Source organism: Mus pahari, chromosome 4, assembly GCF_900095145.1.
Source record: "Mus pahari chromosome 4, PAHARI_EIJ_v1.1, whole genome shotgun sequence".
NCBI lineage: Eukaryota > Metazoa > Chordata > Mammalia > Rodentia > Muridae > Mus > Mus pahari.
This window is the reverse complement of record NC_034593.1, coordinates 46,559,971-46,587,197: the sequence shown is the minus strand read 5'-3', so window position 1 is coordinate 46,587,197 and position 27,227 is coordinate 46,559,971. Positions and strand designations below refer to the sequence as shown.

The following is a 27,227-nucleotide window of genomic DNA, read 5'->3' as shown; positions in this document are numbered from 1 at the left end:
ATAGAAGTATTAACTCACAGTAAATTCTTACAATATGGAGATCAGTCAGTAACCATTTTCTGAATGGCAAGCACATGTCATACTGATATGGGGCTAGAGAGATGGCTCAGCGGTTTAAGAGCACCAACTGCTCTTCTGAAAGTCCTGAGAGTTCAAATCCCAGCAATCACATATCGGCTGCCCTCTTCTGGAGTGCCTGAAGACAGTTACAGTGTACTTAAATAAATAAATAAATTCTTAAAAAAACAAAAAAACCTGATATGAATGTGGACTTAAAAAGAGCAAGCGGTACTACCCCATTTGGGAACCCATCCCATCATCAGCCACCAAACCTAGATACTAAGGCTCATGCCAGCAAGATTCTGCTGAAGGGACCCTGATATTGCGGCCTCTTGTGAGGCTATGCCAGTGCCTGGCAAACACCGAAGTGGATGCTCACAGCCAGCTATTGGATGGAACACAGGGTCCCCAATGGAGGAGCTAGAGAAAGTACCCAAGGANCTGAAGGGGNCTGCAACCCTGTAGGTGGAACAACAATATGAACTAACCAGTACCCCCTGAGCTTGTGTCTCTAGCTGCATAAGTAGCAGAAGATGGCCTAATCGGCCATCACTGGGAATAGAGGCCCCCATGTCCCAGCACAAGGGAAGGCCTGGGCCAAGTAGTGGGAGTGGGTGGGTAGGGGAGCAGGGGCGGGGGGGGGTATAGGGAACTTTCGGGATAGCATTTGAAATGTAAATAAAGAAAATAATAAAAAAAAAAAAAAAAGAAAAAAAGAAGAGCAAGCGGCCACTTCCAGCAGCCAGAGCTAGTCTGTGCTCGAAGGAGAGGATCAGAGGATCTGCCTACCCCAAGTGTTGCTCATCGTCTGTTTTGTTTCTTTTTTCCCTCTAAGATTTCACTTGAAGGACTGGGCAATCAGTATTCTAAATGGAGTTTCACCTAAATTCAGACAAAAATACTCAATATATTAGCCCTAGAAATTAGAAAAACTAAACAGTTATCTACCTAGCATTTAATAAAACACGCCTATAGTTTGTGATATCCGTAGTTTATTTTTTAAAAATGTTAAAAACTAACCATACAGGATTATTCAATATACTTAAAAAGTTTGTTCCCCGCATTGAAGGAAAATACATTTACAACATCTTCCAGACATCATCTTTATAAAAGTAGAATTTCTAGATGTTGAGATGCACTACAGTAGATCCTATGGTTTACATTCTCCCCACTCCCCCTACCCCAGTGTGGAGCTACTGTTCTGGATGATGGTGGGTCACCTTCCACCAGCACCGGTCCTAGCACACACTGCACGCACAGACAGCACACGTCTTCTCTCTTGCTGCCGCACATTCATTTCAGATGAGTGTGTGAGTGGAAATACATCCCATGATTGTAAACATTCACCAAGAGCTTCCAGGGTACAATGAGCAACAACGGTGTCCCGGGACTCACCTGTCAGCATATTGCTGAGATTATGAAAAATGTTTTGCCAAATAATCTTAAGCCTCCCTTACTTATAGATCTGCAAGTAGTTCTGGGTATACATTTTTAGTTGAAAACACCTGAAAGTCATCCTAAAGACTAGAGTAAGCACCATTTTTACTTTCCTGAAATATATTCAGTTAAATTCAGCAGTACGTATGACTATTGGTAATAAATTAAAAGTAACAGTTGCCTCAAGCCCCCTGTTGTGGATACATGTGGCATACTGTGTTCCAGCTGATGCTAACATGCATCTGAAGAATAGAACCCCCCGCAGGGCCACATGCAGCCGGAGGCACAACTATCACTTCTGTCTGTGGAGGCAATACAAGCAGACTTAAGGCTGTGTTCGGCTATAAAGACTTCAGTCTCCTCCTCAATAGTCTATGTGGGTCACTCACATAATTCAAAGCTTACAGGAAGGGAGGTACTAAGCCCCCAAGTACAGTTAAAATACTATTCTCGATACAATTTATTGTCATCTTATTTACATAGGTCAGATTAAGGGTTCTGATACAACCACTTTAAAAACACAACCTGTGTCCCTGTCCCTGTGTCCCTAAGGAACTCTTTCAAATTATTGGCCAATTTCATCTGTTAGATTGTTCACTGCAGTTCTTGGGTAAATCTCATGTTGCTCCCAAGAAGAATAAACACCTTTATAATTCACTGCCATCCGCTTTGGGATAGGCCTGTCTGCAGAGAAAATGGTGTTCCTGGAGTGGAAGGATAGCTAGGAAACCCATCTGCCTGGGCTGGGTAGCTCTCCAGAGCCGATGCTGAATGGACCTGCAGCAAAGAGGCACAAGCAGTTAGCAGAGCTCCAGCTCACTGGGTATGGACTGGCTCCCACCCACATACAACCAGACACAACAGGGACTGGAGGGGAAAAAATACTATTTTAAAAAATAAACCAGGAGGTGAACTTTTGTCGTTTTGCAGAGCTAATTTGCCTTACTGTGTTCATTATAGCTTAAGGATAAGACAAATTAAACTGTAATTGTCTCAACTAGTTTCCATTTTATTAAGTCTCCAAATCAAGGGTTGGTTCGCTTGTTTTGTTGTTTTCCAAGACAGGGTTTTGTTTTGTTTTTGTTTTTGTTTTTTTTTTTCGAGACAGGGTTTCTCTGTGTAGCCCTTGCTGTCCTGGAACTCAGATCCGCCTGCCTGTCTGTCTCCTGGGTGCTGGGATTAAAAGTGTATGCCACTCATCTGGCTGATTTTTTTTTTTTTTTTTTAATCTAGAAATGGGAAAACCAATTCATACATTTGACTCCCACTCTGTGTTACTCTTCTGAAAGGAGATACAGACTCTGTAAATTTGGGGAGACCTAATGAAACCCATCTTCTGGATTCTGGTAAGCCTCATGCTTGCTGGCATTGGGCCGTCAAGTCAAGCATTGGTGGCTTTCCTTCCTCTAGACTACATACCTGCTGTAACAAAGCCGACTGGGCAGCTGCGCTGTGCTGTAACTCTTGCAGGGACGACTGTGGGGGAGCCTGGGAAAACCCAGGGATACCTGGGAGGGACAGAAGGCCTGGAAAAACAGAGCTACCCGCAGCTTGGAGTCCCGATGACAAACTGAAAACAATCGGTAGAAAAACAGGTCAAACTGTGGACATTTGGAGGCGGGCGGGTGGCCCCTTCTTCCATATTTGACAAGAGGCAGATTAAAGATGGGAAAGCCAACAAATGAGCTCCCCTGTAGGTTGGAACTGTAGAAATGAGTCACTGTGGTAAAACTTAGAGAGCAGTAACTCTGAAAGCACCATCTCACACATAACACTTCAGGCTACCTCAGAAGCAAGCCAAGTAGTCACTATGTTAGATGGCTGAGGAGTAACGAAACATTTTGGGTATTGGGCTTCTAATCCCCCACCCCTCTTCGCCTAATATCTCAATATAAATCAAGACCGAGCCACATAAGCTTGGTAAGAAGTGACTTGAACCTGTCTGCAGCGCAGTCACATACCCGGCTTGTGCCACCAGGGCGGAGTTGAAGTTGGAACTGAAAGCTGAGGCAAACCCCGGGAGGACAGGTGCAGGCGATGGAGCCGAGGCAGCGACTGGCAACGGGGTAACTGCCACCGTGGAGGGCGCCTGCAGCCCTGGGAACGAGGGCAGCGTGGGGGCACCGCTTGGGGCACTGGAGACAGGGAAGCCGGGGTAGGACGGGTTAGAGGTGGGCAGCGGGCCTTGGGTGACCGCGAAGAGTGAGGGCACAGCGGTGGGCAGGTTGAGTGGGAAGGCCGCGGGCGAGGCATTGGAGGTGGGTAGCACTGAGCGCACCGTTGCAGAGCTAGGGTGTACAGCTGCAGATGTGGTGGTGGTTGACCCCGCGAGGGATACAGCAGGATTGAGGGAGGGACTGCCTGGTAGAGGGAAACTATTAGTCAATGAAGTGAAAGGGGGAAGGGCAGTGAAGACAGGTGCGATGGGTGTGGAGGATGCGTGCGGGGGAAGGGACATAGAACCAGCTAACGGGGTGCTCAGGCTGGAGAGCCCGGACAGTGCAGGGTTAAGGCAAGTAGACACACTGATGGGCACTGAGGTCGTGGGGTATCCACGGCCCAGGGCACCCGACAGGCCCAAGGTACCACGAGCAGGAGTCCCGGGGTGAGCTGGGCCTTTGAAGGCCGAGGGTGGGGGGCTTGCGGGCTCACTTTTTATCATAACAGGCATAGTTGCTGCAGCAGGGGCAGATGAGATGCCACCTGCATGGGGACCGTGCAAAAGCGAGCCTGAGGAGCCACAGCTGACTGGCACTGCCGTGGAGGGGGTAGCTAATGGAGACTGTGCAGGCAGCGTTGGGGCTACAGAGGTGGCACTAGCCACAGGAGACTGCAGGCCTGGGAACATGGCCAGCCCTGGGGTGGAAGACCTCTGTGCCGCAGGAACAGCCGCAGGGGGATAGCACTTGTTAGTGGCTGAGGCAGGAGAATCTGAGTTTCGATTGGGAAGAGAGGATAATGAAGCCAGTCCACTTGTGACCGCAGACGGCAAGGCGGAGGAATTGATTAAGTGTGTGTCATTTGATGTAAGAAAGCCTTTTAAGGCAGACAGAAGGGGGCTATTTACACCATGTGGACATGCAGCACTGGCAATTACAGAAGGAGTCGGGGTGGCTATGCTGTGGGATGCTGGCGGGAAGGGCAAAGGCAGACCTGCAAAGACCGATGAGAGGGGAGCTGTGATTGGGTTACTGGCTGACCCAGCAGTAGAGCTGGCCGAGGAGTGGCCGGTGAATGGGGCACACGTGGAAGCAAATGTCTCATTGGAAGCCAGAGTGACCCTTGGTGTCGAGCTGGCCTGAGTGGGTGGGGTGGGAGTGGCAGATAGACCCGGCAGTGGCACTAGGCCAGAAAAAACGGAAGGGACGGGAGCGGGTGTGGTGCAGTGGGTGGAAGTAACAGGCGTTGCGGGCACGGAGGGAGTCCGGATCACAGTCGGGTTCGGTGTGGATGGCTGAGGTGTTGGGAACACCGCCAGGGCAGTGTTGGTCGCACTCATTCCGGCCCCGGAGGCAGCTGCTGACACGGATGGATGGTTTACTGCCTTGGCTGGGGACACAGCTGGTACTGGAGTCGCAGCAGGAGTCGAAGGATTAGAACCATGGGGAGAGAAGAGTTGACTCGCTGGGGTGGAAAATGCTGAGGGAGAGAAGAGGCTGTCGTTGGCCAGTGTTGGAATGCCCGATTTGAACGAAAAGAAGCACAGCCGCTGTTTTGGAGGGGAGGGGTTGCATTTCACAAACACCAAAGGAAAACCCGGCAGGGTGGAAGTTGGAACTGAAGGCTGAAACAACTTGATAGTCATGTCTGAGCCGCTGGGTGCTTGAAGAACCCTTTCTCTAGGGTGAACACATACACAGCCTCTCAGCTCAGCTGACCTGTGCAGCCTACAGTGTATTTTGGGAATACTGAAAAGCCTTCCATAGCCAATCCTGGGGACTCGTCCAGTGGAGTGTTGTGTCTATTCACCCTCCCATGCTCAGGCCTCTGTTTTAGTAAGTGTGTGCCAGTCCACACAGGTTCACCTTAGAGGGCAGATCCCAAACCACCCAAGAACTTGTGTTTGCTACACCATCTAATTCTGATAAACTCTATGGATAATTATGAGGAGGATTTGGGGTGATCCGGGTTCTTCCTCCTAGAATGAGTTCAATGGCTGTGTACTGCTCTGTGGCAGTTGATGGGAACCCAGACTTTTACAGACAATGCCACTGCGATCAGCATTGTCTGAGACTGTATTTAGACCAATTCTGTTTCAGAGGCAACAGACAGCCCCTCCCTCTGTAGTGCTAACCACTGAACAGCATTTTCCAGGGAGTAAGACAGACATTTAAGGATGTGTGTGGAAACCAGACTCTTGGCAAGAGGACACTCATATGGTCACTCCATCTGCCTCACACTAATCCAGAGACCTACACTCCCATTTTATATATGGATACACTGAGGCTTGGTGTGGACAAGCCAGTGGATTAATAAAGATCATACAGTTATGCAGCTTCATTATAGAAAGCTTGTATAAGACCCTCGCCTCGATACACCAGTACAGCATAAAAACAAACAAACAAACAAATGAAACAACAACAAAAACAAAAAACCCCAAAACCTACAACAAATAATACTACACAGCTATCACATGATAGGGCCCATGTCTTACCACTACAGAGGTAGTCTTTATTACTGTTCTGTAATTTTTAAAAAGAAACTTTTAAAAAGTGTGTGTGTGTGGTGTGTGTGTGTATTTGAATGTTAAGGCTTTAAAATTATTTCCACAAAGTTGAATGACTTGTTTACATAGCTGGTAGCTCCAAAGCCACAGAAAGAAGCCTGACATCCACCATCTGCTCACCCTGCCCTCTCTCCTGTACCCAGAAGCTGACCACAGCGCTGGGCACCTCCACAGGGAGGGGAGATTTCCCGCTAACACTCCCAACCTTGGCACACTAATCCGATGTAAGTGCTGCTTTTTCTCTCTCCCACACCAGAAAGCATCCCTTCCTACTATTCATTTCTGACTGGGCAATATATTCGGTGCTGCCACCAGGAGGCGCCACCCAGGCCGCCTTGTGCTCGGTGCCATTGCCGCTCCAGCGTTCCTTACCTTTTCCCTCCTTAGGCTACACCTAAGGCTCCTTAGGCTTACTAGACTTATTGTCTGTCAAAAAGCATTATCTTTGTGTGCATATGAAAATTTCCTCTTCCATATCACAATGCTAAGTGAATACATGTTATGTGACTCTTAGATTTCACTGAGTTTTGCAAACTACCAGGATACAAAGTCATAAAATGAATTTAAATCCAGACAATATGCGCACTTCTTAAACATAAATCTATCATTATCAAGTCACTCTTAGTGAATTACCCCCACGTTGCCTTGGGGAACAGGCAGCGGTCAGGACAGACAGGCATTGTTCTGGATCTGTGTGCAGAGCACTTACTTTGACTCTGGATAGGTTTTGACTGACTGGAAAGGTCTTCATTGTCTATAAAAAGAAACGATTTCAAGCTTTGATCAGATTATTCCCCCAACATAATCACAGATAGATGTCAAAAAAGAAAAACTAAGATCAAAGTAAGTAGACATCACTGAAAACACTGGAGGGAAAATAAGGTAGCCAGGAAAGAATCCTATCCACATGACTAGAGCAGGTTATACAGCCACATTTACGGAAACATAGATGAACATTATGTGACTTATTTTAAACAAGCTACAACTGCAGGCCTTTACCTGTTCCTGCTGGATTTGGAGTGTATGGAGGTGGAGGAGGGACGCCTGGAGCTATCACATTGGCTAATGGTACCAGACCCGCATTGTTGTAAGCACCTGAAATGAGAGCATGATAGAAGGAGAGAGAACTTAGTATCACTGGCTAGGAGTTAGAATCTGCGCTAATGCGGGAACGTGGTTTATTTTAAGCTGCTGTGTAATAGAGAGGCATCTCACACGGAGAGAGTGTGAGAACCGAGGGGGAAGACAGCTTAAGCCTAGTACACATACTGGACCTTTTCTAAATGCATTGATGACACCTCTGGACACCAGCTACTTAAAAAAAAGGGCATCTACCACAATGCATTATTAGTGAAAAGCCCCAATGATAAGGTGATTAAAGCAATCTGCAATTAAGGGAAACACACTAAAAATAAACTATACTTGCGACAGCGTGCTAGACCAGGATATAAAATTAAGCTCTCAGAACTAAAGTGCTGTAGATTCCCCAAGCACAGAAAGAAGCCTGTCCTCTCAATGTAATCAACAGCAGAAAGGAAAAGTGCAGACAAGCAAATGCTTACTTGGTGCGATAGTTGCATGCGGCCGGCATGGAGGAATTGGGTAGGGGACAGGTTTGTGTGGATTGTATGTTGAAGGAGGCTGGACAAGGGAAGCACAGTGGTTAGACATCACTGAGAACACATCTCCTGATAAACCAATACAATCCTAAGAGACTGAAGATGCCTCAGTTGTCACAGCTTCAGGCTACGGACTCTTTGCTTTCATAAAGGTGGTTCTTACTCAGTTCCTAAGGTACAGCTTGCCAGACATGCTGTGTTTTAATTTTAGTATTCATTCATCCTCCCAATAAAGGCCAGACCTAAATGAACAGCAGGTGCCTTTCTGACCCAGCCTGAGCCAACCCCAGGAGCTCCCATTTCCAGTATGAAAGCAACACAAGAGACCCTAAGGTCTCTCCTTGACACATAGAGACCTCAAGGACAATGTCCTCCTAGAGCACTAGGCTCTGCAGGGTCTGGTCTCTCCAACACCTAGAGTCCTCAAGGGCAATGCTCTCTCCTGTGATCATTAGGATCTTAGCACCGGGAGGATCATTAGCACCTGGCAATCTGACAATTTTTACACTCTGGACTAGGAACGGAATGTTTTTGTTCTTTTGAAACCTATAGATTCACAAGAACTTTTTAGAGTTGATGACATTTCCAGAATCTGAAGTACCCAAAGCTGCACCACACACTGTACTTTACCCAGAGTGAAAGAGCGAGCAGAAGTCATCGGGCAGAGGAACCCACTGGTGGGAAGGGACGGTTTCCTCCTGGCCTCATGAACAGCTGCCTGATGCTCCTGTCTTGTGAATGGGCAGAGAATGCCAAGGCCTGTGTGGGGCCATTGCTTATGGACTTCTCCACTCAGGAGGTCCCATTCTGTTCAATTTATATCTCCAGTCATTACACTCACTCCCTTGAAAGGGTAAGCCTCTGGCTCCGTGCCTGGCTCGCTAACATTAAGACTAATTAGCCGCAGGTAAGGAACACTCCCTGATCCTTACCGTTCAGACGAATGCGGCTGGCTTATTTGAACTTTCACATAAAATGCTTACTCTCCAAAGAGCCTTGGACTCTTGAACTAAGTCCTTACACTCAAGTCCTAGGCCATTCTCTCCGACCTAGAACTTCTACCATATTTGAACTGCAACACAAAAAACTTACTTTACAAAGACAGAAAGCTACACCTAGAGAACCTAAGAGCTGCTTCCTATTTTTATTTCAGCACATACTGGTTTGGACGGCCCGAGAATCCGAGCTGCTATTCCTTTGCCTTCACTGGTAATTTCTTCACCATCCTTCTTCAGAGGAGTTCCCTATTTAAAAAGAGAGAGAGGGAGAGAAAAGGGGGAAGGGGGAAGATTTTAGCCACAACAGGCAACTGCACTGAATTATTCTGAAGGAACTTGCTAAGAATAAGTCTTGGCCGGGTGTGGTGGTGCACGCCTTTAATCCCAGCACTTGGGAGGCAGAGGCAGGTGGATTTCCAAGTTCGAGGCCAGCCTGGTCTACAGAGTGAGTTCCAAGACAGCCAGGGCTACACAGACCCTGTCTCCAAAAAACCAAAAAAGTCTCCAGTCTGTCACCTCAGGCAGTGTCCTTAGGTAGTACACACTGGTAGAGGTCAGCTTCCAAGATGGCTCCACTGCCCACTGTTGCCCACCATCCACCTCAGAATAATTAGAGCTGATGTGTGTCACTATCATGACATTAAAGAATTGCACTGATTCCCAAAAGCAAGTCCCAAGAGGCCTTGCTGCAGCAGCTTCCCGTTTCCCCTTGGTTACATGTGCTGTGGAAACTAGCTACCATGTCATGAGGGTGCTCAAGCCCTCGTGGTGGGGATATGATGCCTGGCCACAAGCGACATTCACTTGCCAGGCACCTAAGTGAGCTACCTGGAAAGAAAAAGAATATTCATGTGTGCCAGTCAAGTTTGCAGGTAAAACCTGAGCCAGAACTACAGAGCTAAGCCACTCCCACTTCCCCGAGGCAGGAAAATGCCTGGAGCATAGTGTGGTGGCCCAGGCCTAAACCTAGCAACTGGGAGGTAGGTGTGGGTTGATCTCTGAGTTCCAGGCCAGCCAAAGTTGTGGAGTGAGACCCTGTCTCAAAATAAAAAACAAGTCCAACCAACCAACCAACTAGCCAAACAAACCAAAAACTATTGGAAATAATAAATGTCTACTATTTAATCCACGAAGCATAGTTTTGGCATAGTAATAGAAATGTAATGACTGTTGGATGTAACTTTTGAAAAGATTATTTTCCAAGAGCTTTGAGAACCACCCACTGGTATCCAAACAAGGATTTCACCTTGCAGTTTCCCAAATGGGTTCTCAGCTATGCAACTGCCGAAGATGGCTGAGACTAGTTGGCAACTAAGACAGCAAAGTCAGCTCTGCCTGGCACCTCTGAGGGCAATGCAGCCAGTTAATGGTCACTCCTAACTTCCACTGCCTATCAATGACGTGGAAGACAGGAGACTCCTTCCCTTTGCAGGAGCCTCACCAGAGGGCATGTCCTCATCGCAGCCCGGAAATGCACAGATCCGTGCTACCGGCACACGTAGTCATGGGAAATTTCATTGACGTAGAAGCATGCTTACAGGGAAAATTCCATTTATGCGACTGGGTTTTCCTTTGGGATAGGGGTTTCCTGGGAAGGTTCCACACGAAGAAATCATGGCATGAGGGGCTTTGCAGCCTGCCTTGGAAGCCTGTAACATAAAAAAGAAGTGGTTAACAAAAATCAGTCTCATCATATAAGGTATTCCAGATGACAGGAAGTCCAGCTAAGGCCATGAATTAAGGAGCAGTACACTGCTCGCATATTCACCCACCAATCACTCACCAGTGCCCTCTATGAACCCAAGGGAGTGTCCAAAGAAGCGAGGGCTCCTTCTGTTCCTAAGCATATGGGCATAGGATGCTTGGCACCGTGGCAGAGCTCCACAGGGGAAAGATGCTAGCGCCCTGCTGGGTGAGCCACTACCGGCATCTCACTCCCGAGTCATCTCTGCACCCACAAGCTGCTTCTTCAGGACTTTGCCTGTGCTCCCTGGCTGGCAAGAATGTCTGCTTCTAAGTTCATCCCCAACACTGCCATGGTGAGTCAGGCACTTCGCTGTGTACCAACCCCCTGCCTCAGCACAACATCTGTGAGAATTACCTGCTCCAGCACTCTCTTGCACCGTTTCTTCTCAGACATGTTGATTCTGAATAAATCTTCAATGGGACGGGAGTTCTGTGCGTCCACAATGTTTCTGTCAAGGAAAGATGACTTAGCTTCTGTTTGAGGAGCCAGGCAGATATACACAGGTCAGAAATGTCCTTATGGCATGTTCTGTGTTTTCATAGACATAGTAACACATACCAGACTGTAGAATACATTCTCTGTGAATAAGCAACTCGCCTACTCTTAAACCTTGCTAAAGCTTGGGTCCCCTCTCTTCTCATACCATAGTCAAGCTCACACTTACTATGGTTCTCCAGTGTTAAGTAAGGAGCATCCCCACGGCCCCACATCACTCCATCACTGTTGGAACTCAAGGTTCTGCGGTACAAGTATCCTGCTCAATAAACATCCCACATTTTTATCAGCTTGCCTTTTGAGTTACTCAGGATGGGAAGAAGGCAAAGCGAATGCTGAAGTGCAGGAGTGTGAAACAGCCATTATCCTAAGTAGGAAGTGCTCATTATCCTGTGAGCTAAAACCACACACATACAGAGTACCCAAGTACCCATTGTTCTGTGAGCCATGACCACAGACGTAGGAAGAATTGCCTATGTAATGACACCAGAATCCTGTACTGCGTTTTCACAGGACATGGGCATCTTTGTTTGCAGGCAGGTTCTTACTGCCTTACTCAGGGTCCCCACCATTTTCTGACACAAAAACCATGTGCTACCTCATCCAGCATTTTTTAAAAAGATTATTTATTTAATGTATGTGAATATACTGTCGCTGTCTTCAAAATAGGGCATGGGATCCCATTACAGATGGTTGGGAGCCACCATGTGGTTGCTGGGAATTGAACTCAGGACCTCTGGAAGAGCAGTCAGTGCTCTTAACCACTGAGCCATCCCTCCAGCCCCAGCAGTTTTTGTAGATTATTTTATTGGGGTTCTGCTTCCTTACATAATGGACATGTTAAGGTAGATCATTTTTCATAGACCATTCGCTAGCATTCTGCTGCCCCACGTAACTGACACGTTAACAGATCAGTGACTTCACAGTTTAACTTCCAGAGTTGAAGCAAGCAGTCAGAGCAATACTCACGAGGCCAAGAGCTCCAGAGCGGCCAGCTTGTCCTTACTGAAGGTGAAACAGCTCAGGATGCTCACCACTTCTGCCGGGTGGACCGCCACCATTTTCTATCATAAAGACAAACCATGTTTCAAGGCGAGTGAGGCTGCCCTAGCAGACCTTAGCCACTTTGGGGAACTCTAACTAAATTCTACAGTTGAAACACTTTAGGACACAGCCTACATCTTAGCTGAGCGTAACACAAGCACCTGTAACAAGTGTAAAACCCTCTGAATAGCCATCTACCAAGGTGGCATGTACACCAGGGTGACTCCACTCACCAGGCAAGGCACAGGAGTCAGAGCCGGGAAAGGGCAGAGCTTCAGCTCCCCTGAGGCGTGGCTTCCTTTAGGCTACAGTGATGCACTATGGGAGATGCTGCCAAAGCTGAATGTAAGGGTCAAAGTCCAGGACTGTGCTTTGCAATGAGTCTATTCCCTCAATTTGCCAGTTAGAACCCCTAAGAGGATTTAATAGTAGCACAGGTTCACATCCTGGAAGGTTTTAATTTAACATTGTTATCTGGTGTATCAAAGTGTAACTGGAATTAAGGTTAGCTCTTTCTGATACAAACCACAATTCCGCCTGGATTGTGTGAAATGGGGGAATGAAACATTGTTACTATGCATGCTGGAGAAGGGGCGTCACTCACATGCTGGAGTGCTTTCATGGCCTTCAGCTGTGGCTCCGCCCAGGAGAAGTACCTTAGGAGATCAACCACCTGCAAGAAAAGACTGACTTCAGCTCTGATGGCAGTGTCTGCACACATTTCCTTCAAACTTTTTCAACACTTGCAACTCCCGTCACCATCCCTATGTGGGGGAAGAACATATGGTACCAGAGGCTACCAGTGCAGCAAAGCATAACCATGGTAATACAAGGCAACACTCCAGTCCCATAGCAGCCCAGGCCTCAAGCCAAGTGCTCAACAGTCACATGATACAACAGCTTCCACAAAGGGCAGTGTGGATAAAGGATGTTCTACTGGACAGCACTGGTCTAGGAAGAAAGAAAAACATTCAGCGGTGGCAAGATGGCTCAGTGGGCAGAGGTGTGTCCCATCAAGATTGATGGGATGACCTAAGTGGATGCCTGGGGCTCCCACAAGCTGTCCTCAGACCATTACTCGAATGTGGTGGCATTTCCTGTCAACTCTGTACAATAAATTTGTTGCTTTCTTTTTCCTTCCTTCCTTTCTTTTCAAAGAGAGGAGACATACTACCTAGATTTAGCTTGACGGTACATGACTGGCGACTAAGTAAAGGTCTGTCTTAAAATAAAAATTAAAAAAGGCAGCAGCCTGTCGTTTAGTGGAAGGGCGCATGTTCAGCATGCAAAGCCCTGGGGTAGCAGACAATAAATAAAGAAAAGTCATAAAAAAGAAATCCAGGAAATGGTGTACACTGAAAGCACAGGAAGTTGAAAAGTTAGCTGGAGATTGGGTGTGAAAACACAAACTACACACAAACACTACATGTCAAGGGGGCAGCTCTGGTCACTCACACAGTGTACAGTGACTGGTTGAAGGCACACCGTGGGCTTGAATCTGCAGATTATACACAGCAGTCAGGCAGGAATCTAGCTCAGCACTGCACTGCGAAAGTCAGAGGGCTAGGATCCCAGGGTCTCCTCCCATCTCCCGCAAACAGGCCTTGGAACAGGAGAGAACGCTGGGATGCAGTCAGGAGTGAGCAGCGCAGAGATGCCCTCACCCTGAGAGAAAATCCAAAGGAATGGTACAGGAGGAGCCTGTGGTCTCTGGGACCATTCAACATTTATTCATGTCTTCTTTGATCATACAGTGAATTTAAAACTATCAAAAATTCCATACAAATTTATGAGTAAATTTACAAATTTATAAACTCAAAAAAATTTACTAAAGATTAATGCTTTATGTGGCTGCGTGTTTTGCTTGCATGTCTGTATGAGTTCAAAAGAAAGCATCAGATGCTGCTAAGGACCAGCCTCGGCTTGGAGAGGGCTTCTGAAGAAAGGATGTCTGGGAGCTGTGAATGAAACGACTCAAGTCAAGTCGTGGGTCCAAGCTGGTGGCCTGTGTTTTGCTGGAGACAGCTTTCTAGCCTGCTCTCTCCCTCTGTCTGATCTGCTTTCTGTGAACATCTCCAGACAGCGCTCTAGGTCCCGCTTGAGACAGTTCTCCAAGCAGGTGTCCCTTGCTATTCTAAAATGTTCACTGGATAGCTCATCTGCAGGTCGTAAGCCCAGTCTTTTATTTTACACATCAATCCAGTCATTGACGCCAGGTTCCCTTTTGATTATCCTAAGAATCAACATCCTGAGACCCCAGATCCTTAATTATTAGGAGACAGCAAGCGCACATTTTCTTTTAACATTGCAAAAGAATTCAGAGATCTGCCTGCCTCTGATGAGCACAGAGGATAAACTAGCAATATAGAACCCTGTCCTGAAATTATTATTTCTTCCACAGCTGGGCCTAAATTAGTCTGTTCCAGGCCAACCCTGAACTCAGGAATCTGTCTGCCTGTGTAAGCATAAACAAAAAAACCCTTCGCTGGGTGGGATCTCCTTCTTTAGCAGCTTTCTGACAAGTTGGCTCACAATGCAGCTGCCTTTGTTCCTTTAGATTCATGAAGCACCTCATTAATTCATATTGTATTCTTTCTTTTAAACCTATGTTCTTAGAGTTCTTTTCCACAGGCTTATGGGCTGTCCCGAAGGTCCCAGTGTTTACCATTTGGTAAGACATTAGCCACACTTTAGCCTACCAGACTCCTGGAGTCATTAATGTTGACAGGGAGAACTTGAAGGAAGAAAATAAGACCTGTACATTATTATACAAACAAGCCTTTTGCTCACAGCAGCCATTGACACTCATGAAGACACCCCCCCCCCCCACTTTTGCTGGCCATGTTCCATGGGCAGGGAACCAAGTTATTTTGCCACTACCAAGGTCATGCTGGACCCAGCAAGATACCTTGGAACTGGAGTTCTGGACAGTTGTAAGCCATGACCTGTTAAGAGCCAAACCTGGGTCCTCTGCAAGAGCAGAAAGTGCTCTTAACCACTGAGTCATCTCTTAGGCCCCGAGTTTATAAACGTTTGATATTTCCCCAGAATAACTGACAGTTTAAGTTGCTTTTAAAAAGGATACAGTGTTTTAAAATTACCTTAGAATAGGAATGTGGTGTACATTAGGTGTAAAACACTAAGCTCTCAAAAGACTTTAAAAAGTTTTTTGCCAGAACTAAGAACTTCTACAGCAAATAAGGCAACAGAGTCAAAGCAATTCTGAATGTATCTAGTAAGTAAACAGACATTAACTAGAGCAGTAGTATAAAGAGGCTTAAAAAAAATGAAAAATACCTGTTCACTGGAGAAGTACCCATGAACATATTCAATTGCTTTTAATTTATATTCTGTTAAAACAGCCTAGAAAGGGGGAAAAAAGAATTAGTATACGTTAGCAGCATGTTAATATGCATGTACTGAAACTACATACACACCCACACAGACTGGCAGGGACTGGTCTCATTCCGCTCTAGCTGGGAGCTGCAGCAACTAAGACTAAGGTAAAAGAAATTCTAACCTTTAGACTTGCTGGGTCTCCAGGAACATGGCTCCAGAAGGAGCAACATTGTAACAGAGTCAACATTAGTACAAATTACGTTTCAAATTTGTGAATGTCTAACTACTTTCACAACATCTTTAACTGATACAATTTGCCTTTTTTCCCCTTTCTTACAAGCTTACTATGAAGCCCAGGCTGGCTCTGAACTAGCAAAGCGGCCCACAACAGAGCCTTTAGAGCTTGCTTCCTCATTCTTAAAGGGGAAATGCCAATCATAACCTTCAACAAGCTGTAATAAGATCCTAGTAATAGGAAACCTGATAGAGAGCTGTCTGATGAATGCCTTTGTTCCTCTGGGGAACCTATCGGCAGATGAGAGCAGATGCCTCTCTACCTTAGCACTTTGCAGAAGTCACAGTTGCTCCTCCACCAGCTACTGTGGACCTCAGAGATGGAAAGACCAAAGCAAGCTTCCGTAGATTATAAGCACTTGTCATAAAATATGACCTGGCCATTCTCTCCGCACTACAAAACAGCTATAATATTTGTATTTTCTCTATATATCATTCTGCTAGGAGCAAATGTAACGACCAGAAAAAAATCATCCAGGGATGCTCAACAGTTCAGCTTTTACAGGGCATTCTGGGTAATGCACGCTGAGGAGTGTTCTTATCTTTATCATTAAAGAGACAGTCAAAAGCAAGGTTTGGGACCAAATCCTGGCTTGAGCTGATGATACCAATCCTAAATCAAATCTTCCCCTCACGCTAAAGAGGTCCACCTGCGGCACCCACACAGGGCATGGAACACATGTTTCAAAAAAAAATACCAGACTCCTGGGGGAGCATTAGATATCTAATGAGGGCTTGGCTTGGGGTTGTATACTGGGAGTACACCACCTAACTCCAATTAAGAAGCTGGAGTCAAACAGAAAGTGCTTACTAATTAACAGCTCTTATTACTCCCATTTTGAGAAAACAAAATAATGCCTTTCCTATTTTTCCCCCAAGTGTCTTCTCATATGCTTCTACGTTGAGAAGTGAGAGCCAGTATTACCTGTGGGTGTACAGTAACAACAGAAGAGGAGACCCATTAGCATGGACATTTACAAACTCTAAAGCAATCTCTAAAAATTATAGCACCACCCCTACTTAGAAACGCCCATCTCTATTTTACTGCATTTTAGTAGACTAAGGCACTGTCGCTGTCTTCTCCATCTGGCAAAGCCAACTGGCAACACATTTTGATTGCAGACTAGAATTGTGGACTTGAAGGCCACCCTGGCTGAACACTTTTATCTCTGAAACCTTTCTGATTCCCTCGCTAATATTTATTACCAGACATTTTTACAAGGCATGTCTGCATTCAGGTCTACTTTAACTTAAAATTTATTTTCTCAGAATGGTAAAAAAAAAAAAAAAAAAAAAGGTCAGAAACCAACTGTGGCAAATTCTAAGTACATGGTAAAAAGACATTTTGTTTCAAATTTTAATTAGATGAGAATTAAAGAGCAAGAACGGAAGTCTATTTGAAAAGAAAAAACCCAGCACCACCAAATATGAAAGATTAAAAATATGCTATTTGGCAGGGCGTGGTGGCGCATGCCTTTAATCCCAGCACTTGGGAGGCAGAGGCAGGCGGATTTCTGAGTTCAAGGCCAGCCTGGTCTACAAAGTGAGTTCCAGGACAACCAGGGCTATACAGAGAAACCCTGTCTCGAAAAACAAAACAAAATAAAATTATGTTATTTGGAAAGAGGGGGAGGGGGGAAAGGGGTCTTACAAAGAGCAAAACAAACCTCAAGATCTGGCGGCAATTTTTGCAGAGCCAGTCAGGGGCACCGGTTTGAGATGCCAAACACAAGCAAGACAGCCCTCACGCAAGCTGTGAGATGCTGTGAGGCTCAAGGCCACAGCACTGCCCTTTCCGTCAAACAGGCAACCTGTTATTTTTTGCCTAAGAGATACTTTTAGCCTCAACCCTACATTCCAAAATTTTTTTGCTGCCTGCTTCCTTCCAGGAAATAGTAAATATAAAGTGTCAAAAAGCAGAGGAAGGAGAGCAAAAGGCAGGGGAAGAGATTTGAAAAGGAACTTTCTAGGCATCCCTTCCAGTGCCCAGTCACTCCTGTTACTGAGCCATGGAATAAATGTCACTCAACTAAAAGCTCAGTTATTACGGATTTCCAGTTGGCTCCGGAGCTGTGGGTAGTACAAACGTAATTCCCATATCACAATGACTTCCCAAGTTTAGCAGTGAGGTGGCTTATCTTCTATTTAAGCGGTGCAACCGACCAAGAGGCAAGCTCTTACATTACACAGGGAAGTTCAAGTTCCTCTGCTGACTACACACAACACCTCAAAGAAAGTAACTCACGACCATTATCTCAGAGGATTTTAGGGAACAAGGTCAATTACCTTTCGAATTTCATCCAGCACCGTCTCAAAGGACTTTTTGTCCATCTTGAGTACTATTCCGTCGTGACGTCTAACAGTTCTAACTCGCAATTACGAAACGCTCATCCCAGGTTCGACTCCTGGATAATACACCAGGAGCAAGGAGGCGAGGAGGTAGAGTATTGCAAACGGCACCAAAACAAAACAAAAAAAAAATCCCAGAACGAAACTTGCAAAAAGTTTTTTTTTTTTTTAAATTAAAATCAGACTTCAGTAGCTCCTCCACACAAAGCTTCAGGGGCTCAGGGCAGAACCGGCTTGCGCGTTTGCAGAAATCGGGGCTCCGGAGGGCGCCGAGGGCCGGGCGCTCCGGGGAAAGGCCGCCGAGCCACGCTCCGCTCACCGCCGCGATCCGGGACACGTGGCCCCGCGGGCGCTCAGCCCCGCCGATCCGCCCGATCCCGGGGTCCCGCAGCTCCGGCTGCCGGCGGCCCCGCAGGTCCTTTGTTACGGGCTTTCGTAAGCTTCCGGGAGCGGGCAGGCGGCCGGGGCTCACTCGGAGCCGGGCGAAGGGGGACACAGCCTAGTGAAGGGCGGCTCCCGAGCACCGCAGCGCTCACACGGCCAGGCGCCCAGCGGGAGCTCCCCAAAAGCCCCCACCAGCTCCAGGGGACCTTCGGTAGAGCGTGTCGCGCCCACAAGACGCGACGATGCACCGCCGCCTTAAATCGCTATTGCCCGAATGACTAGTTTGGGGCGTCCGGGGTCCTAGTGTGGGAACATAGGCGTCCACGGCAGACGCCTGAATGCTTGTGGAGCAGATGTGACTAAAGTCCTTTTCGGAGCGTGGTAGTCATAGTTTTAGTGTCACGGTCCCCCAACTCTTCAGTTTCGCCGGGCTCTGTTTTGCTTCTTGAAGGTGAGTTTAAATGAGCGAAGAGTAAGTAGAACAGGAAGATCTGCGGCCGCCGCCATCCTAGTGGCCAGGAGCACCTCGGGGAGGGGACCGGGGTCACTCGCCGGGCGCCTGACTCGGGGCGGGACGAGGAGCGAGACACCCGGAATCGGTCTTCGGAGTTTCTCCGGTCGAGTTTGCCGGTGCTTTAGGCTGCCTGCCTCTGCCCCAGAGCCGGCTTCAGGCCTCGCTGACCTTCGCTTCCCAGACCCTGGCGATGGCGAGAGCCTGGGTCTGCCTGGCGGGCGCCGCCTTCTTCCTTTCCTGTCTGGTTTTGCATTCGCGCTTCTGTGGCTCTCTGGTGAATAGCGGGGAGAAGGCTGTGGGTGTGGGTGGCACCGAGGGGTGCAGCCCCTGGGGTCCCAAACCTGCTCCCCCGGGGCTCAGTAGCTGACGACTCCCATTTAGTGTTAAAAAGTAAGCACGTGGGGCTGGGGAGGTGGTGCGGAGGTTGGGAGCTCGGGCAGCTTTTGCAGAGAACTCAGGTTCGATTCCCAGCACCAACATGAAGGCTCACTCCCTCACTGTAACTCCAGTTTCAGGGGGTCTGATGCCCTCTTCTGGCCTTTGTGGGCACATGGTGCACATAAACTCACCGTGGGCTCATGCACACAAGTCTAAATAAAAATAAACATATTCTTTCAAACACACACACACACACACACACACACACTGGATTTTCCCCAGCTCTTACTACACTCTCAAGTCATCAGCAGACTTCTCTTGTGGTTGTTTTGATCTTTAGACATACAATGTTATTTCTGGCTACCTTCTGGTTGTGGAACTGAATCTGAGTATTTTGATTTTATTTGAGGTTTCAAGGACATTTTCTTTTCACATTTCCTGGAGAATGGAGGACCCTCTTTTCCGGCTGGATTTGGGTTGGCCCAAGAATTCAGAATACTTCACTGGTGCAACATTTTGTGTTGCAGTTGACTCCCTCAACGGGTTAGTTTACGTAGCCCAAGTAAGTAGAATGCATAAATATGTGAGCCTGTGAGTTCAAGAGAGATCAAAGTGTTAATGTGGTTATCAACTACCAGTGGTTTCCGGGATTGAACTCGGGATTGTCAGTCTTGCTCAGCAAACACTGTTATCTGCTCAGCCATCTCTTCAACTAGAGATTTTTAAATTTTAATTATATACATTCAGTTTGATCACAACAAACAGGAATAATAAAAGAACAGTCAATCTGAGCATGACAAAAAAGGAAAAAAAGATGAACAGAAAGGAAAGACGTGTTTCCCACCTAGATAGCCAATTGCATTTATATTATGCTAATTATGCGATTTAATTTTGAGTTGGCTTCAAGTGCACACTTTAGATTTATATGCATTAGAAGTATTAAGTTTTGAAATTAGTACTTTTTTTTACACACTTCTACATTTCTTATTACCCTTTGTTTTTGATTTCTCTGACAAAAGTAAAGATTAGCATTCCTGTTGAGTGATTCTAAGCAGTTATTTTTGTGTGCCTTCAGAGAGGGGATGACATCCCCAAAGTCTTAGTGTTCTCAGAGGATGGCTATTTCCTACGGGCCTGGAATTATACCGTTGACACACCCCATGGTATGTTTGTCTCCGGCACACCATATGAACAGTCCGTCTGGATCACAGACGTAGGAAGTGGTAAGTGTAGCACTGTCTATTAAATTGCCTTCCTAGATAGAAGTCACATCTTTGCCCATGTTCTTGCTTATACGTTTTAAGGCTAGCATTGCTGAATCTAATCATAATTTCCTTAATATTTCATAAAATCATGTCTTTCTACAAATTTGCACCACGCTACTGTATAATCAAGAAATTCAATAACACTATAATCCCGATCTTTTAAACTTGCCAAGGGAACTTTATTTGGGTGGGGGTGGGGGGCAGAGTGTCATTCTTCAGGCTATCCATCTTGTCTTTTGAACCAAGGTCTCTCTCTCACTGGCCTGGAACTCATTAGCAGGGTCGGTTAACTGGCCAGTGAGCCCTGGGCATCTTCCTTTCTCCACTTTCCCAATGCTGGGATTACAGTGCACACACTCATACTCAGCAGGGTTTTGTTTGTTTGTTTTTGTTTTTCCTGGCATTGGCTCTAGGTACAGGACCCAGGTCCTCATTCTCGAGTGACAGGCATTTTCTTGGTAGACTGAAGTATCCTTCCAGTTCAGAGCCTTTCTTCTTTAACCTTCAGTTGCTAATCTCAGAGTAAGTCTGTACCTCCTCTGTGAAGTCAAGTCAGATGCCAGTCTTTAGAGCAAAGAGGGAACCTTAACTTCTGTCTATACCAGCTGCCTCTTGAAAGGGCAAATGAAGGGATATGAAGCCCCCATTTGCTGCCTTGAGATTAGCAGAAACTCGTATTATTAACGGTTTTGAAATTCCACTCACTCAAGCATGTCTGAAACTTTCCTACGGCAGTTATTTTTAGTATACACTGTTGAAAAGCAAGGTAGGCTAAGTAGCTTTCTAGCTGCAGAAGTTGTAGGAGACAAGTGTTTGCCTGTCTGCTGGTGTGTCCTACTTAACATAAGACAGTTCCTGTTGTCTTGACGACCTAGCAGAAGTGGGAGGGTCAGGGCGGATGTTGTAGTATCCTCCTTGGTCTGGTTGTGTTCCTGGCTTGGAGGGCATCCTGTTTCCCTGGTGCTTGGTAACTCACATACCACTCTTAGCATCAGGAAGGTTGGATTTTTACGTTGTCATTCTTGTCAACAGAACATAAAGAATCTCTGGGCTTCAGGTAGCAAGTGGGCTATCCGTTTAGTTAAATCTTTATCTTGGAAGATAAGTGCTGGTTAAACATTTGAAGAGTGGCAGCTGTAGAGTGTTAAGGCTGCCCACTTTTCTAAATCAAGACTCAGAACTTTTCATCTTTCTTCCTTGTATCTCTTACCCCCCCCCCTTCAGATACTTGCCAGAGCCTGCGCGTGATTCTCTGAACACTCACTTCCCTTTCCACCATGAGGCTGCTTACAAGCTGCGTGGCTTCCTCAGTTCCTCTTCTCCAGTTTCCTTTCCCAGGAACCTGTCAAGCTTTACAGTTTGAGTACCCTGGAGGTTTTCCTTTACATCCCAGTGAAATTGCCCTTGAACTTAAGAATAAATCTAGGAGATGGGAAGAAGCTCAGTGGTTAGAACACTTTGCTTCCAGAGGACCTGGGTGCAGTTCCGAGTACCACGTGGCAGCTCCCGGCATCCGTAAGTCCAGGTTCAGGGAAGCTGGTGCCTCGCGCGCACACACACACACACACACACACACACACACACACACACGCCCGCCTGTGGGCAAACATTCATGTACAGAAATAAAACGAAATAAAGTACTCTTGAAAGTATTTCTGAGTTCATACAATAATGTAATGAGATTTGACGATTTTCCTCTCTCTTCTGCCCAGAGAATTCGCTGTGAGAGCCTTTCATTTTAATTTATTCTGTTCATGTCGCCCTTTTAAAAAGAAGAAAAACGTCACTGGTTCCCAGAAATAAGCGTAGCACAGATGATCTCATTCTTTTCATTGTGTCTTGTTTTCCACCCTCAGATCAGAGAAACTATTTTTATGCTCTTCCCATTTTCAAACGAATTGATTTCCTCAAGTGAAGATGTGGCTGCAAGTCAACCACTTAAAAAAATTACAAGTACTCTGTCCCCATTGTAAGTCTTTAGAAACTTGGAGGTGTGCTCTCTCTAACACTGTGTGTTCTCTGTGGGTAACCCTTCAGCATTAGCCCCCAGATCCAGTGCAGTATCACACGGGTAGCCTGGGATGCAGGCTGCCTCGCTTGACTTCAGTCTCTGGGTACCTGTCAGTCAGTTTTGCCTCCTGTGCCTCTGCTAACAGCTCCCTGGTTTCCCTTATTTGCCCTTATTTACTGTATTCTTTCACTTGTAAGGTCATTTTAACTCCCGGATTATTTTTCTCTTAAGAAATGAGTTCAATTTTGAATTTGCTTCTGCTGTGAGAAAATATAATTTAAAAAAATAGTGCTAGTTATAAAGAACTTTTTGTGGACTTACTAAACTTTAAAGTCTGTACCTGACTGATTGAAATAAGAGCTTTGAGTGTCGTTTGCTTGTTTTTTAGTTCCTTCTTGATTTCCTTTACAAGCAGTGGGTTGTTTGTCTGTTTGGGGTTTGGGGTTTTGGGGGAGTGGGGAGCTTTTTGAGCCAGGGTTTCTCTGTGTAGCCTTCCTCGGCTGCCTTGGAATTCACTCTGTAGACCAGGCTGGCCTGGCAGATCCGCCTGCCTCTGCCCCCTAGTGCTGTGACTAAAGGCATGTCCCACCACCACCTGGCCAACAGTGTGTTTTGTTTTTTTTTTTTAAAAAAGTTAAATTATCCTAAGCTTTCTCTGAATGGAGCCAGTGTTTTTCTTGTGTTTAGAGTCTCCTTATTTTGGAGTGATTAGATTAGATTAGATTAGATTAGATTAATTCATCTCCAGGTTTGCCCATACCTTATGAAAGGCTGCTGGTTGCCACCTGTCACACTTAAATATGGGAATCTCTTGGCTCCCGTTGCTGTTCAGCCTAGTGAAAGATTTGCCTTTAGCTTATGGAAGATGTGAATGCTGTGTAATCAATCCTTGTGATGCGTGCTTGTCTTTCTCTACAGGACCCTATGGCCATACTGTTAAAAAATATAATTCCTTGGGTGATCTTGTTCAAGTCTTGGGGACCCCAGGCAAGAAGGGCACTGGCGTGAACCCGCTGCAGTTTGACAACCCCGCAGAATTGTATGTAGATGACACGGGGGAGATTTACATTGTGGATGGAGATGGAGGACTGAACAACCGACTGGTCAAACTCTCCCAAGGTAAATGCCCTAACTGAGTATGGTCATGATCAAAGGATATTATTTTATAAGCTGAATTTAATTTGTTTGTTGTGTAGTATAATGTGTAACCATATTGCACGTGAAATTGCGTGTAAAGGTTAACTACAAGGAAATCTGTTGCTGAAAATATTATTTAGGGTTTGTATCCCACCTTAGATCATTGAGTTCCCAAATAAAAGGCACAAACCCTTCATATTTTAACAAGCCTTAGAATTAGAGCTGGGCAGATGTCAACTCTATGCTATTTTGTCTGCTTCTCTTTCCATAATCCCTAGTTATCTCTTGCTCTGTTCTGCCGAGGCCGCTCCTACTCTGACTGTAATGAGCCATGGCCCTCATGGCTCTGTGCAGATCCACCTACCCCCAAGGGCCACAGGCTCAGATCCACTAACCCTTTCTCCTCTCCCCGTGCTCTCGCCTACCTCTGTCTTCTGAGCTACAGGTTTTAGGCATCTTTTGGTTTTTTCCAGACAGGGTTTCTCTGTATAGCCCTGGCTATCCTGGAACTCACCTTGTAGACCAGGCTAGCCTCAAACTCAGAAATCCACCTGCCTCTGCCTCCCAAGTGCTGGGATTAAAGGCGTGAGTCACTGGCCAGGTGGTTGTAGGCATCTTTATTCAACCAAATAGTTTTAAATTAAGGAACTAGGTTTGCGTAACAAAAGCTGGTATAGGTGAGAATTCCATCTTCTGGAGGCAACTCAACCTTGGGAAACAGAATTTAGCATTACAATATATAGCAGCAGACCAAACCTCCACCTAAATCTGATCAGTGGGATTACCAACGGGAAATGCTTCTGTTCAGGGGCTGCCTGTTCACCGAGGCCAGGAGACCCTCACAGGGACTGAGGTGGTGTGAAATGTAAAGAACATCTGGAGATTTTCTGTCCTGTTTATTGTGGGGAAGTCAGGAAGCCAGATCCCTGGCAGGCTTCCTGCAGGCTAACAGGAAGGCCCTCCGTGGCCACCACAGCGGCAGGTCTGTTCCTAACAGAGCAGTTAAACTCATCTGTGACAGAGACTTTCGAGATAGGATGGGAACCAGAAGACAAACAGGAATTGGAGAGGCACAGCAGAGTTCCTGAAGAGGCCAACCTTGGCTGAGCTGTAGACAGGGCCAGCAGGGGTGGTGGTGTCCAGGTCCATGGGAACCCTGAGCTGGAATGGAAACAGCATGGCTTTCTCAGCGGCCAGAAGGAAAGGTGGCAGCCATTTAAGCTGCTCTGAGGATTTTAGAGTTGTGCTCTGCTAGGAGTCTGAGGGTTTTTCAGTAAGACAGAGATGGTCCAAATGTGTTCTAAAATATGCAAAATGCTGGGAGCTATTTCTGGCGAGTCTGTCCTTAGGGATGAACTTGGTCTCTAAAGCAGGTGTCCAGAGATTCTGTAAAAGCAAGAAGCAGCAAAGTTAGGGATAGACTGAACACACTTGCTCCCTGTGGCGGCTGTAAAAAAAAAAAAAAAAAAGGCTACAAGGAAGGTGACTTTAGACAAGAGAAATTTATTGTCATGGTTTGGGAATCCAGAAGTCACAGAACCTGAAATACATAGGGTGGGTACTCTTCCTGCCGAGGGCTCCGTGGGTGAGCCCTTCCTTTCCTGAGCTGTAGCAGTGGGACTTTGCCCTCTTTGTGTGGTCTGAGGCCATGTTTCCAGGTACAGTGTGTTGGACTAGTCTTGTGAGAGAGATCAATCCATTAGGCTCTAGTGACTGTCCCTCTAGTGAACAGAGGGAGGCCATAAACATCCACCGTAGCGGGTGCGGTGGTACACACTTGTCATTCCTGCCTTCCAGGAGGAGTGCTAAGAGTCTGAGGTCAGCCTGAAAGACATTAGACAAGGCCAGCCAGGACTACATAATATGATTCTCTGACTCAGGAAAAGAAAAACTGAGTAAAAATGAGCTTTTTTTTTTTTTTTTTTGTACAAAGGGAACTAGTTTGAAGGAAACGGTGCAGGAACTCTGAACAGTGTCTTTGAGGTCTCAGGGTGAGCTAATGAAGCGGTAGACTGAAGGAGCATGAGTTAGACAGACAGACAGACAAACAAAGCCAGGGAAGAATACTCAAGGCCTCAGTGTGCGATGCATTTCTTTTGTAATTTGCAAGACAAAATCACCAAGGAAATGCATATGTTTCACTATTCGTATTCACATGTATTTGCCGTTTATAGATTTCATGATCCTCTGGCTGCGTGGAGAGAATGGGACAGGCCCTGCCAAGTTCAACATACCTCACAGCGTTACACTTGACGCAGTTGGTCGGGTAAAGACAGTGTCCCTGTGTCTGGAACTTTATGGCTGTGGGTGGGTGGGTGGGTTGGTGGGCACGTCTTGCTGTATGTATCCTCTTTTTGTTTCGGTTGCTGTGAGAAAAACAAAACAAAGACCAAAGGAATCTGAGGAAAAGCCAGGTAGGGAGAAAGCAGTCGAGGCAGGAGCTTCAAACATGTCTGCTGTCACGTCAGCAGCAGGGAGGAATGAGTGCACACGTGCTGGCTCGCTCACACTCATGGTATCACACAGCTCAGCCCTCCACCTCAGCCTAGGAGATGGTGCCACCCACAGTAAGCTGAGTGTTCCCGTGACAGGTGCAGCAAACAGTACAGTCCCGGTCAGAGGTTCCCACAGGCGGCCTGTCGCACACAGTCTCTCCCTGGGCGGTCCTCGGGTGCACGTTGGCGGTTAAAGGCTAGCACAGTCAGCAGGCCTAAGCGATTTCTCCAGAGCTGGCTGTGCATACATACTCCTAAAATGTTCAGGCCCTATTCTAAGGAGGTTCTCCAAATATTTAGGAATGAACAAGATAGATAATTCTATAGCTTTTAAATGGCTAAGGGAGCGGGTAATGAATCTAAAACCTGGAAAAGAAACTTTGCCTCCTACTAGGAAAACCTTATTGTAAATGTTTGAAATCCTTCAGTTCATGGGGGGAGGGGAGCAGCACTGATGGGAATGGGGCAGGGAGTGCAGAGGCTGGTCCTGAAGGAAGCAGGGGAGCCCTCCCCCAGCTCCTGCTCTTCCTGCTGCAGGTGAGGGGGGTGGGGGTGGGGGACAGAAAACCTCCCAGGGAACCTAAGCCATTTCCCCTTCCAGCTCTGTCCTGGTCCACTGCTACCTCCTAGATTTTACTCACTGAGTAAACAGGCGCTGCTTCTTGGGACCTTAGGGGTCACCTTCAGCTGCCAAGTCCCCATCAGCAGGGTTAAATTCTCTACCTGTTTCCTGTACTTTGCATTACAGCCGCTGCTGTTACATCGCAGATGCTCCTCTATAGAGTGCAGGCTTTGAGGGCATGTGCTGAATGGGGTTTACTTTACCTCCATGGCGAGTTCTGAGGGGTCATACCTGTGTTAAATAAGTGAGCATGTGGACTTGCAGTGCTGGGTCAGGCTGTCCTCTGTCTGACATGCAGTGCTGGGTCAGGCTG

At 46.6% G+C, this 27,227-nt stretch overlaps 2 protein-coding genes across 3 annotated transcripts in view; one reads left to right on the top strand and one right to left on the bottom strand.

Annotated features, from left to right (window-relative positions):
- Positions 1-1,039: 1,039 nt before the first annotated feature.
- Positions 1,040-18,682, bottom strand: Proser1 (proline and serine rich 1). Its single transcript, XM_021195633.1, has 13 exons — positions 18,046-18,682; positions 15,424-15,489; positions 12,731-12,799; positions 12,052-12,146; positions 10,942-11,035; positions 10,379-10,489; positions 9,003-9,086; positions 7,786-7,864; positions 7,223-7,318; positions 6,933-6,977; positions 3,459-5,136; positions 2,917-3,067; positions 1,040-2,274 (listed from the first exon to the last, which is right to left on the bottom strand). The coding sequence occupies exons 1-13, from the start codon at positions 18,088-18,090 to the stop codon at positions 2,152-2,154; spliced, it is 2,736 nt and encodes a 911-aa protein (XP_021051292.1). The 5' UTR covers positions 18,091-18,682; the 3' UTR covers positions 1,040-2,151.
- Positions 18,683-18,863: 181 nt separating this feature from the next.
- The window catches only part of Nhlrc3 (NHL repeat containing 3), a 13,152-nt gene continuing 4,788 nt past the window's right edge, over positions 18,864-27,227 (top strand). Inside the window, exons 1-5 of one of the 2 annotated variants that reach the window (XM_029538116.1) lie at positions 18,864-18,943; positions 19,794-19,946; positions 20,460-20,607; positions 23,579-23,779; positions 25,972-26,063. In XM_029538116.1, the coding sequence (XP_029393976.1) occupies positions 19,830-19,946; positions 20,460-20,607; positions 23,579-23,779; positions 25,972-26,063 (558 nt within the window). In that variant the 5' untranslated portion in view covers positions 18,864-18,943; positions 19,794-19,829. Of the gene's footprint in view, positions 18,944-19,038; positions 19,281-19,793; positions 19,947-20,459; positions 20,608-23,578; positions 23,780-25,971; positions 26,064-27,227 lie in introns of those variants that run through there. The other variant, XM_021196633.2, reaches the window with a different exon arrangement.

Coding starts and splice junctions, on each gene's coding strand:
- Proser1 (XM_021195633.1), bottom strand. CDS start 18,090: ATGGACAAAAAGTCCTTTGAGACGGTGCTGGATGAAATTCGAAAG. Junction 9,087..10,378: donor GCATAAATGGAATTTTCCCT/GTAAGCATGCTT, acceptor CTTTTTAAATAG/GGAACTCCTCTGAAGAAGGA. Junction 7,319..7,785: donor GCATGCAACTATCGCACCAA/GTAAGCATTTGC, acceptor CTCTCATTTCAG/GTGCTTACAACAATGCGGGT.